The 12,599-nt window shown below is 42.5% G+C and overlaps 1 protein-coding gene across 4 annotated transcripts; it reads left to right on the forward strand.

Moving 5' to 3' along the window:
- The first annotated feature begins 2,473 nt into the window (after positions 1–2,473).
- LOC134640299 (peroxisomal membrane protein PEX13-like) lies at positions 2,474–7,622 on the forward strand. 4 transcript variants are annotated; one of them, XR_010573922.1, is made up of 5 exons: positions 2,474–2,580; positions 4,209–4,576; positions 5,490–5,715; positions 6,433–6,555; positions 6,724–7,622. XR_010573922.1 is itself a non-coding variant. In XM_063491981.1 (5 exons), exons 2-5 carry the CDS (start codon positions 4,903–4,905, stop codon positions 6,843–6,845), a joined length of 483 nt encoding a protein of 160 aa, XP_063348051.1. In that variant the 5' UTR covers positions 2,474–2,580; positions 4,209–4,902; the 3' UTR covers positions 6,846–7,622. The 4 variants fall into 4 exon arrangements, 2 of the variants coding, with proteins under 2 accessions (XP_063348051.1, XP_063348050.1); XM_063491981.1 differs by having other exon boundaries at positions 4,209–4,914; XM_063491980.1 differs by having other exon boundaries at positions 2,480–2,580; positions 4,160–4,914.
- The last annotated feature ends 4,977 nt before the right edge of the window (positions 7,623–12,599 follow it).

A 12,599-nucleotide genomic window follows, 5' to 3' on the forward strand; every position in this document is an offset into this window, starting at 1 on the left:
TCTCAGAGAAACCCTCAACAGAAGATTTGAGAAACACAAAACTTGTGAGATCTGAATGTTCTGGTGAGTCTCCATCTGTTACAGGTGGGTGCTGCCTGGACTGTCTCAAGACAGACCAGACCAGGTGCACCACAGACACTTCAAACCTCATCTCAGGACAAAAACTAAAAGAACAACATAAAAAAGGAGAAAACTTGCCTTAGAAACATGCAGGGTTAGAGGAGACGGCAGCCGTGTAGAGGTGAGCCTGTGTGAGTCTCTTTTCTTTTAGTGAACAACAGAAAAACAGAAAAAAGAAAGAAAACTTACCTTAAAAATCTGTAGGGTTGTTTTCTCTGAGACATGTTGGAATCTGTAAACAGTTACTCCGAAAAGGATCCAGATGTTTCAAAATACTTCTCTGGCGAACGTTTCAATTCTGCGAACATAAATGCTGTGATTAATGGACTAAAAGTCATCGCTTCTTACCCATATTTATGGATTTAAGGATCAAAGGATCAAATTGGTGGTAAGATTCTAAATATATGTGATGTCATGATCCTGTTAAATAGTCCCAATTTCAAACCTCATCTGAGGGCAAAAACCACAAGAACAGCATAAAAAAGGAGAAAACGTACCTTAGAAACATGCCGGGATACAGGAGACGGCAGCACTGCAGAGGTGAGGACACGCATCTGTTTGAAATAAACAAAACAATAAGCACAGTTGTACAGACACATACACACACACACACACACTCCCAAAAACTAGCCAGCCCTCATGAGGAGGTGGCGACGCCCTCCAGGTGCGGGAAAGAAAGCAGGAAAAACCGGGAGCGGGCCGCCTCGCTCTTTACATTAATGGACCGGCCCAAAGAAATCCAAACACCGAAATGTTTGCACACACTTGTGATTATGCACAGAGGTCCACCCTACCAGCCAACCTCAGATCTCCATGCAGGCAGACATGAATGCACATACATTTACACACATCCAGAGATAAACTCCCCCAAAGAAATCCGAACATCGAAATTTTGCGCACACTGCACACACATTCAGAGTTCTGAATGTACTGGTGAGTCTCCACCTGTTACAGGTGGGTGCAACCTGGACTGTCTCAAGACAGACGAGACCAGATCCACCAAAGAAACTGCAGATGTGCATCTTTTTGAAATATATAACACAATAAACACAGTCGTGCAGACAGGCTGCGAAAGCCTAGCCAGCCCTCGTGATGGTGTGGCACCACCCCTCAGGCGTGTGAAAGAAAGCAGAAAAAACCCAGACTGGGCCGCCTGGCCACCCATTATAAAGGTGGACCTCCTCCGGAGAGAAACCCTTTATAGAAGAGTTGAGAAAGACAAAATTTGTGAGGTCTGAATGTTCTGGTGAGTCTCCACCTGCTGCAGGTGAGTGCAGCCTGGACTGTCTCGAGACAGACCAGATCAGCTGCACCACAGACACTTCATACCTCATCTCAGGAGAAAAACTGAAAGAGCAACATAAAAAAGGAGAAAACCGACCTCAGAAACATGACCAACATCTGTTTGATTAGACTAACAAATAATGGTTGGCCATTTTCAGGTCCTCGCCTAACCTTCAGTCGATGTTTGAGGTCATCGAAACGCTTAGGTTTTATATATCGACTTTCCTTGGACTGATAATCTGTCTCGTATTGAAATTGTTCTTTGGTCAGTTTTGCCTGTTGCAGAATTTCAGGGTCGCTCTTGTTGACTTTAATAGCCACGATCTGTCTGTTTGCTCTGTGAATTGGTTAGAAACAAAACTGAACTTGTTTTGGTTTCTGTCCTAAAATGTTCTCAAAACGTCTCGAAAGGGTTTGGGTTGGTGTCAGGTCAACGTCCGTTATGCCATAAAGTATAATAGGTGAGCGCTGGTATTTATGGGTTTTGGGATCAAAGCAAAGCTACCAGTCATACAGGATCAAAGCAAAGTTACCGCATCACAAGGGATCAAAGTGATTCTAATGTATGCGCAGGCGCACACACACATGTTTGTTTGTGTAATATTGTTCACACTGAATTTGACCGTAGGAAATTTAATATGAGTCAATCAAAGAAAATGTTAGTTTTGAAGAATTTTGAAATTACGAAACTGACAATTACGAGAATTGTTTTTTTTTCTTTTGCATAACATGTCGAGCTTTTCTGTATATAGTCATTTCGTACAAGAAATTGATGAAAATGTTCTATTTTATTTTAACAATCATCAACTTCATATGCAGGTTTCGTACGGGTGCTTGAAATCCTTGAACAATCTTGGATTTTAATATTGTAGTGCTTCTATTTGGGATTTTGTGCTTAAAACGTCTTGAAACTGTATTTCATTCACCACAAATAACTATCTGATTGAATAGTTTTCTTATCAGATAGAGAAATAAAAAGTCTAAAAGCAACATTTCTCTGCCTGGGCTGCCTTGTAGCTCTGCACGTCAGTCTGTTTCAATTTGTGACCCCCCACCCCCTCCCCGAACAGTCGGGGGTGAGTGCACTAACGTGCCTGGAGGCCGTTTTAATGAGTGTTTGCTGGAAAACCAAAAATACAAGAAGGATTTGTACGTTTTCACAATGGGGGAGTTTGCGTAAGTCCTAGTAAATCATTTTCTCGAGTGTGTACGTTACACATGCTAATTTTTAAAATCGTTTTTATTATTTTGCTAGCTAGCAAACTCGCGGGATAAATGATTGAAATGCACTCAGTGTGATGCAATACGGTGCCGCTATTATAACAGTTAGTTATTGCAGGGTAATTTATGGAATATGCTGTGAATTTAACCAAGATTACACAGCAGTAGCAGTAATGCGAGTTACTTCTCCAAAGTGAAAGCTTTAAACGTTAGCCCGATGCTTAACTAGCCAACTCAGGGCTTTCTGATTGAAGGCTAAAAGCGGCGTTGTCACCAAGTAAACAGAATATTGATTATATTTTTGTGTATTGCTGCAGTTTTTTCAAGTATTAACTTGGTGCTTTTGGCAACCTTAGGGGGAAATAATGGTAATATGACTGATCCATATGGACACAAAGAATATAGACTTTTTTGTGCTACCGAAGTTCCGTGGCTTTCATTCAAAATCTGTTTATCGTTAAACAACTTAAACATTATAATGGCTTCAAACTCACATTGAGGCCTGTGGGGCACTATAAGCCACTGAAACAGTAGACAAATGAATATTTCATACCTGAAGGCTGCCTGTTTATTTAAGGGAGATAAACAATACATTATAATTAGAATAGAATAATCCTTTAATTGTCCCACAAGGGGAAATTTGGTTGTAACAGCAGCAAAAAGACACATATACAAACAAACAGTACACAGGACACAGAACAGAAACATACACAATTTTTCTTAAATATTTATTTAATTGTATATAATAATATCACAGATGATAGATTAAATAGGTTTTTGATAGATGCTTGTGCATTCTTAAAGTCTTATATGTTGAATTGAACTGAGTATGTCATCTGTTCAAAGCCTCTCCCAGTCAGTGCTGTTCTCTATGCCTGTCTTACTCTACATGATATTTTTTAACATCAGCATGCTAAAGGACTTGTTTGGAAGAGACTGCTATTTTATATGCTAAAATATGTTTTTCTTCTGGGCCAAGTTGGTGAAAACACTTTATTATCCTCTAATAGATTTTGTAAATGCTTGGTGATGGTAGTACCCAAAACTAGCTGCATCAGGTACTTCCCTGTGTATTTGGAGAGGATCAGAAGTCCCAGGAATAAAAAAAGCCCCCAAAACAAAAACGGCAACTAATTATTTATCTGCACAGCCGTACAAGTGGCTGACTGCTAGTTTGGTCCTCTGAGGCCGTGTCCTAGTCAGAGTGTCTCGCTAGATTTCTCTCTCTTCTGTTAATTGAGCGTTTTTTGTTTGTTTTGTTGCAGTTCTGGGTAATAAGTTAAATTAATAAAATAAATATTGTAATTGCATTTCTGTTTGTTCTGTACTTGCTAACTGTCAATTCAGAAGAAAATGTAGCTGCTGTCTTCCTGTTGCTGTTTGCCAACAAACTCAGTTCCTTTGCCCGATAATTTACTTTAAAAAAATGCCTACATGTATATTTATAAGCTGAGTTATTATATAGCTGAATAATTATATCTTTCAATTCATAACTAATAATGTTTTATTTTAAATTTGTGTCTGTGTCTTTTAGCTTCTTCTGCTTTTTATTGTTATCCATCCATTTTCTTCTGCTTATCAAGGACTGGTTTACCCGGGCAGCAGCCTAAGCAGAGAAGCCCACATCTCCCTCTCCCCAGCCACCTCCTCCACTTCTTCTGGGATAACACCAAGACATCCTCAGGCCAGCTGAGAGATATAGCCTCTCCAGAGTGTCCTGGGTCTGCCCTGGGGCCTCTTTCTCCTTTTCTCATCAGCCTCTCTTCAACGTGAAGGAATAGCAGTTCTACTCTGAGCCCCTTTTGAGTAGCTGAACTCCTCAGCCTGTCTTTAAGGGAGAGGCAACACCCTTAGAGAAAGCTCATTTTTTTTCATCTGTCAGTCCTCTGCTCAGCTGTCCCCAAACTCCTAAACGAGACCCAGAGAAGATTAAACTCCTCCGCTTGATGCTGCAAGTCATTGTTTTTTCTTGTCTTTTTCTCAACATTTTCCGATAATTCTAAAAATATATGTACAACAGTTTGTTTGTACAGTCAGCATTTGTATATATACAGCAGTATTCTCAAACAAGCAATAGTGAACGCACCTGTGTGAGGCAAATTCCACAATCACAGTTCAATCAGTCCCCCCACCCTGACACTTTTTTCCGCTTTAAGTGAGGAAATGGAATTAAATCTGGACACATCTTTATCTTTTTTGGACATATCAACATATCTTTTTAAGGTTAAGAGAATATGGTCATCAGATTGGAGAAGCTGAACAATCAGAGCTGTGATAATGATATTTAAGGTGTGTTGACTGGTTCATAATGTCAGCTCATGTCAGAAAACATCCCATGCTAAAAGTTGCCACTAGCTGCTGGTTGATGGTGAATTTATTGTGTATTTTCCACAGTCTGTACAGATGAAGAGTAGCAGAGCTGGAGATGAGGCAGGAGGAAGTGTTGACTCAATTCAATTTCAGTTTATTTATATAGCGTTAATCACAACAACAGTCACCTCAAGACACTTTATACTGCAAGGTGGAGGCCCTATTGTAATACAGAGAAAACTAAATGATCAAAACAACCCCTTTTGAGTGAGCACTTGGTGACTGTGGGAAGGAAAAACACCATTTTAACTGGAAGAAACTTCCAGCAGAACCAGGTATAGGGAGGGGCAGCCTCTGAGGACTGGTTGGGGTTGAGGGGAGGGAGAAAGGACAAAGGACACGCTGTGGAAGAGAGCCACTCTATGAGCTGTTCATTCAGTTTGTGGTTTAGCTTGACTCCATGACGTTTCGAACTAATGCTTTGCTCAATTAATGTTGCAATGAATTATGGGTGGATTTTACTGATATTCTATCTTTATGTTGTCACCAAACAGATCTACAGATTTGGGATTAGCTACAGGCTCCTCCACCCCTGCTGGCTCTTCTGTCCTGCCCAGGATGGCGCCCCCGGTGCCCCCTCGTCAGGTCCAGCAGTCCTACCGTCCATCCAACAGCTCCTTCTCCCCTCTTACAGCCTCTATGGGAGCTCCATCTGTGGTGGCTACAGCCTGGGAGGATACAGACACACACACCTCACCTTGAAGACGTCCCCCCCAGCAGGTTTGTGCAGCAGGTGGAAGAGATGGAACAGCAGTAAATGGCCTGTATTTGTATAGCGCTTTACTAGTCCCTAAGGACCCCAAAGCGCTTTACACAACCAGTCATCCACCCATTCACACACACATTCACACACTGGTGATGGCAAGCTACACTGTAGCCACAGCCACCCTGGGGTGCACTGACAGAGGCGAGGCTGCCGGACACTGGCGCCACCGGGCCCTCTGACCACCACCAGTAGGCAACGGGTGAAGTGTCTTGCCCAAGGACACAACGACCGAGACTGTCCAAGCCGGGGCTCGAACCGGCAACCTTCCGATTACAAGGCGAACTCCCAACTCTTGAGCCACGATCGCCCCAAGCAAGCACTTACATATTCACATGAGTACATTTTGTTGTTTTGAGAGGTGTACTCAACACAGGACAGTGGCTGCAGGTGCTAATTGTTTTGAGTTAAAGTAATTAAGGCTGCTGTTGTAAAGTTTGATAATAGAATCTGAACCTGGTAATGTTCAGGGCTGCAGTACACGTGTAAAGATGAGTCTGCTTGTATGACATCATATGTGCCTTTGTGTAACTCTGTGGCAAATAAATTGGGTACCATAGCTCCATATGCCATTAGTTACTTTACAAGTGTAAGGAAAAGCAGAAGGACTTGTTTTTGGTTAAGACCAGTTAAAATTATGAATGTCTTTCATTCAGTTTCCTTGCTTGGTTTAGACACTAACTGGGCGAGCAAGGAGGACGACCACGTGGTGGCCAGAGGAGAATATGACTTGACAGCTGCTTCTCAGGAGGAGCTTTCTATGCGAGCTGGAGAGATGCTCAACCTCGCTCCTAAAGGTGATGAGCTTTTTACTGGCTGCGGGACATTTGATTCTGAGTGCTTTGACCCAAAACCTTCTATTTTTGTTTTCCTTATCTTACAACTAACAGATGAGGGCTCTTCTTTTGTGTGAGCGTGCCCCATGTTTACATCTATCACAGTGTTTTCCTCTCCCTCGTGTTTAGAGCTACAGCCCCGTGTGCGTGGCTGGCTCCTGGCCAGTGTGGACGGTGAGACCACATGCTCGTCCCAGCCAACTACGTTAAGATCCTCAGCAAGAGAAGAGACCGCCAGGCCACAGATATGAGAGGCTCGCTCAGGCCCAGCAGGCAAACACGCAGGCACCCCAAACAACCTCGTCTGCACAAATACCCTAATGTGTGCCTCTCCTGCAGCCCATAAACGTACAGCATCTACCCACATCATGTACAGTACTTGAATGATCCATCTCGTCTTTCAGCTCAGTCTCGTCAGATTCATTAGGCTCAGCTGTGTCCCCCTCCTGTGTGCAGTTTCCTCGTTTCCCTCTGTGTGTATTTATAGTAGTGATGGCCAAACAAAGCTTTCTGAAGCATTGAAGCTTGTGTTGAAAAACGATTCATTACTGGAAGCTTTTTAACACAGTCCTCTCTGGTGACATCTGGTGGTCAAAAATATGAAGAGCAGCTTGAATCTACAAAAAAACTGAACTGCTTCATTATGATTGCCCACTCTACACAGTGCAATTCACAATTCACAATTGGACATCACTGATCACGTGACTGTGGCCAAACGAATCAAGCATCGACAGAGTGCTTCTGAAGCGGTGTGTTGGTGTTTTTTGACACACGCGCCGGAGCGTCAGCTTCAAGCGGGCCCTCACTAATTTATAGCATTTGTCCTCTTGTGTGTGTTACTGGTCCGTCTGTGCTCCTCCATGCTGTTTTTCCTGCTTGTCATCCTTTGTGTTTTAACTCCATTCCCTTGTGTCCAGGTTTGTTATTTGGTTCTCAGCTTTCCCAGTTTAGGTTTTCTTAGTTTTGTTTCTCGCCTCCCTCGCCTTTGTTTGTATGTCACTCTCCATGAATAAAGCTCACTCACATCAGCAGTGCCTGCATCTTGGGTCCTCCATTCATATCTCAACACGCAAACCCTGACATTTATGGTGTAGTTACATACTACTAGGAAGTGCTGACAAAATATGAAATTATGATGCTATTTATATAGAGGCACAATACCAACACAGAACAGCGGGGACACAGAACCAAAACCTAAGAACTAACAAAGACACATCAAGAAATCAAAGATTAATAAAACAAAACAGAAAACACTGGGCCATCGACCCAGGACCGTGACATTCAGTTTCTCAAGGAATAATCAAAGCAAACATTTTTTTCTTTTTATGAATAAGAGATTTCCTTTTTTGGGTTACATGATGGTGTAAGTTCCAGCACAGCTCATTTGGTTTGCAGAAGTGCTCCGAGGCCCCTATGAAACATAATTGAAAGAATCTAATAAATTAGAGGGTGCAATAGCTGTAGTATGACTTTTTGTCCTCATGCTGCATGACGACTTTACTTTTTTTTGTTTTTTTGGTGGGAGGAAGTTGACATCTCAGTCCATTGTGACGTGCAGATCTTTGACTGGCTTATGAACTCCGTCAGGAGGAACTCTGCAGGAGAGGGAAACAAGGACAAACAAACCCAGCTTGGTAAAAAGGAACAAGAACAGAAAAAAATCAACATTATTACACATCCCTGATCTGTCATTTACACCACCTGTGGCGCTTGATTTATTGGTCACTAAACGTGGTGTGTGTTTGGTGCGTCACTGGCTGCGTGTTCTGTGTTATTTGTCGGTGGTGGGGTTTGGGCATTGATATTTGAAATCACAGCAGAGAGACTGGATGTGATGTCAGAACCCTCTAAATCTTGTAATTTACAGATATTTAATTCCAAATGATTTGACTGCATCGTTGTGTCTTTCAGTTATGACCCAAACTATCTATCAACTTTGTGAATGAATACACGTCCCCCTGTGACTCATAATTACACCACAGTTCAGATGGCATGAATGAGTCATGAGGTCACACCAACAGTGACAACATCAGCAGTGACATCACTAAAGTTGCCAGGTGAGTCCATAAATAGAACCCGTGACGTGGCGCAGGTACCGCCGTTTGGACAATGCCACGACGCAGGTATAGACGCAAACATGCGAGGTCTTCTCGCCCCGTTCGCAGACGCAGGAGACCCCACAAGGCCTCCGGTGTCCGCAGACGTGGGAGAAGATACCGTGGCAGACATTAGACAATCTCAATAAACATGTAGGATGAACATCAAAACTGTGGTCCAATCAAGTTGTTTTTAGATAAGATATGTTGTTGTTGTTTTGTGCGTGTTTGTTATCAATGTTGTGAAAAAAGTTAAGGTTAGTAAGACATCAAGCACTGATTACTCGTAGAAAAGCACCAATAGGAGACAGAACAGGCTGCATGCTAATTAGAAGGTGTTATTATTCAGTCTGTACATCGAATAGAAGGCACTAACCACAAGGTTATCTTCAATGCATCTCTGTGTTAATGCGAACAAGGTGAGAAGATCCCCACTAACTGCATGTCTTTAGACTGTGGGAGGAAGCCGGAGAGAACATGCAAACTCCACACAAAGACCCCGGCCTGATAGGGTTAGGGTCCTGAGTTCAATACCCTAACCTGGAACTGAACTCAGGAAAGAGGAATGGATGGGTGATGTTCATGTGTGCCCAGGTGTATGATGTGGCTCTTTGCGGTGACACAGTAAAAAATGTGGCTCTTTGTCTGTGACTGGTTGGCTGCCCCAGCCCTGGCCCTTCATGTATTTCAGTAAAGTCTTTTTCCCCCCGTCTCCTCCTCTCGTTTACATGTTTTCCCCATGTGACCCATTCCTTCTGTCACGTGTGTTTCCCCCCCCCAGCCATCAAGTTCTGTTTGTGCTTAGTTATGTCCATGTCTCATCTCCAGTCCCCTTTTCCCTCTGTAACAACTGTTTGCTGAGTGTTATGTCTAAAAGGTATTGCACAATCGCCTCTAGTAGAGGATCAGGTTTGTTTTCCACTGATAATGGATTTTAACATGACTGACCAATGATTGTGGAGCACGTCCATGTAGGATCTTATAAATACAACCAGCAAACTTAAATGTTTTCAAATGTTCAAAACTTAAGATATTGTATTTCTGAAGTATGACGGAAGGAAAAAGTTTGATATTTAAAAAAAATCCAATTTCATGTGATCAAATTTATGTCAAAAAGTTCATATTTCTTCCCTCCTATGTCATGTGTGAGTACTGTACTGTAAATGTCATATATATCAGATGATACTGATAACCTAATGCTAATTGCAATAACTATGCAGAGGTCTCTAGGCCTCGACTTTTATGGAGCATGTGAAGTTTGGGGCAGAGTGGACAAAAAAAAGTTTCTCAGCAGGTTCAACAGGTTGCTACAACACAGGCCGATGAAGTATTGCACTCACTCATCCAAACTGGCAAACATGTAACATACACCCTAAGACTGATCCTGCTTTTTACTCCTTTGCTATGATTTCATTTGATATTATGTAGCCTTGGAGACAGTTTGCATAGATTAGAATGTTAGATTGCTGTGATGTCATCAATGCCCGATGTTTTGTTTTAATGTCTTGTGATAGTTCTAAGTGCATACAAAGTCAGAGTTCAAGTGAGTTTAGTACAATTTTGAACCAGTTTCTGACATGTGGTCAAAATCTTGGCCGACCTTTACCACACCACGTGCTGTGGGTGTGCGTAAATATCTAGGTGAGTAAAGTCTCCTTTACCTGTTAAATTCATCTTAATTTGGGGCTTTTACTTCAGGTGTTTTGATTCAGTAGTAACCAAGTGATCTTTGTACAAACTGCAGACCGCCACACTGATCCCTGGTTCCTCAGGATAGAGGACAGGACGTCAGATGGGCGAATCAAGAGCTCCAAACGCAAAGATTGTGCCACAGAAAGACTGGAAAAAGCTTCCAAAAGAAGCAAGGACAGCAAAAGTCCAACCCCAGGCCTCAGCCATCTTGTCTTGGAGAAGTGTAAGTGAGACATTCAGAGATTTTTTGTTTTACAGTTATTGATCATCTGTAGGCCTGTGTGGAGTTCAGAGGTCTAATTGGTTTTGGTTTTTGCAGCTGCTTTCAGAAAGAAGAGCAGCAAAGGAAAGTCAAGCAGCGATGGAACAAAACAACCACGCAGTAAAAAGAGCAAGACATCAAGCTCACAGGAGGAGGCCAGCTGCTCCGTCTACGAGTCAGATACACACAGCACATACAAAAGTCACACTAAAGGTAAGAAGTACATAGGTAAGTTCACACCACACCTGCAGTGATAGAGCCTCTTTCCCAAGCTCTCAGAGTTTAGCTGGTATCCATCTGCTAATCACTAGGAAGCTTCTAACAAAGACTGTATGAATGTGTACATTGAGGCAAAGTCAGCTTTCCTACATACAACTAATCACAACCCCTGTGTTAGTTTTGTCTCTCTGTAGAGGACTTTGAAGAAAAATACGAAGAGCAGGATAAGCTGGGTGAAGGAGGCTTTGGGACTGTCTTCTTTGGAAAACGCAGAGAAGACAATTTCCCAGTATGGCTTCTTATGTGTGCACTTTACAATTCTTCTAGTGGCAATCTTTAATGGATAATGTAAATCTGATTATTTGAACGTATTTTTCATTTGTCTGTCAGGTCATAATGAGACAGCTGGTACATGCAGCCGCTGAAATGCAATCCAAGGGTGTCTTCCATCGAGACATTAAGCCAGACAATATTGTGTTTGACACATCGCCTGATCATCCAGCATTTCTATGTGTCAAATTCATCGATTTTGGCATTGGAGTCCCTTTTAGAGCAGAAGCAGTCACACGAAGAAATGGTAGGTCGTCAGCCTCACTGTTTAAATGTCCTTGCCTGCCCACACGCTTAGTGTCCACATGAATTCCTTACCATGAATAATTACTCTCTGGATTTTAGGGACCAAATCAGCTGCTGTAAACTGGCAGGACTTTAATGCCACCACAGCAGATTGCGTCACAGTTTTGCAGCTGGGTGCGGTGATGGATTGGCTGGTACGTCACATCATCCCTGATGACAACAACACATCTGAGATGCACTCTGACATTTCAGAGGGTAAGCTGAATGTTAATTCTTTAACCTGTCACATTACAAAAACTTGAAAAAATCCCCCAAAGAAACCAAATTCCAAGAAATCCAATCATGGAAATGTTTGCACACACTTGTGATTATGCACAGAGGTCCACCCTACCAGCCAACCTCAGATCTCCACGCATGCACAAATGAATGCACATACATCGACACACATTCTGGTATTGATATTTGACATCACAGTAGAGACGCAAATCTGGCATAGCTCTGAGGTCTTTCAGTCCCATCTCTGGCTAACAGGCCAAAAATTAAGTCTACTAGGAGACGGGGGTGTCGACCATACAAGAGGTAGTGGGGTGAAAAGCCTGTTGCCTCATGCCTGGTGCAGTTGTATGCATGTACTATCTGAGGCAGATGCTCTTTCCAGCTGCTCTTTGCCTTCTCCTCCAGTGTCCTTAGCATTTGAAGAAATATCCAATTAAATGGCTCAGCTGGAAATGGGTTGCCATTTGGATGGTATGGTGTTGTCCTTGAGTGAGCATCTCCAGCCAGGTGTCCCCACTTTGCAGTTATTTATTTGTAAAAAATGTTTGGTATCATGTATGATTTTCGTTCCACTTCTCAAGTGTACACCACTTTGTATTGGTCTTTCACGTGGAATTCCAATAAAATTGATTCATGTTTGTGGCTGTAATGTGACAAAATGTGGAAAAGTTCAAGGGGGCCGAATACTTTTGGAAGCCACTGTATATCAGATGATACTGATAACCTAATGCTAATTGCAATAACTATGCAGAGGTCTCTAGGCCTCCACTTTTATGGAGCATGTGAAGTTTGGGGCAGAGTGGACAAAGAAAAGTTTCTCAGCAGGTTCAACAGCTTGCTACAACACAGGCCGATGAAGTATTGCACTCACTCATCCAAACTGG

The sequence above is a fragment of the Pelmatolapia mariae genome, linkage group LG13 (genome assembly GCF_036321145.2).
Source record: "Pelmatolapia mariae isolate MD_Pm_ZW linkage group LG13, Pm_UMD_F_2, whole genome shotgun sequence".
Lineage (NCBI taxonomy): Eukaryota > Metazoa > Chordata > Actinopteri > Cichliformes > Cichlidae > Pelmatolapia > Pelmatolapia mariae.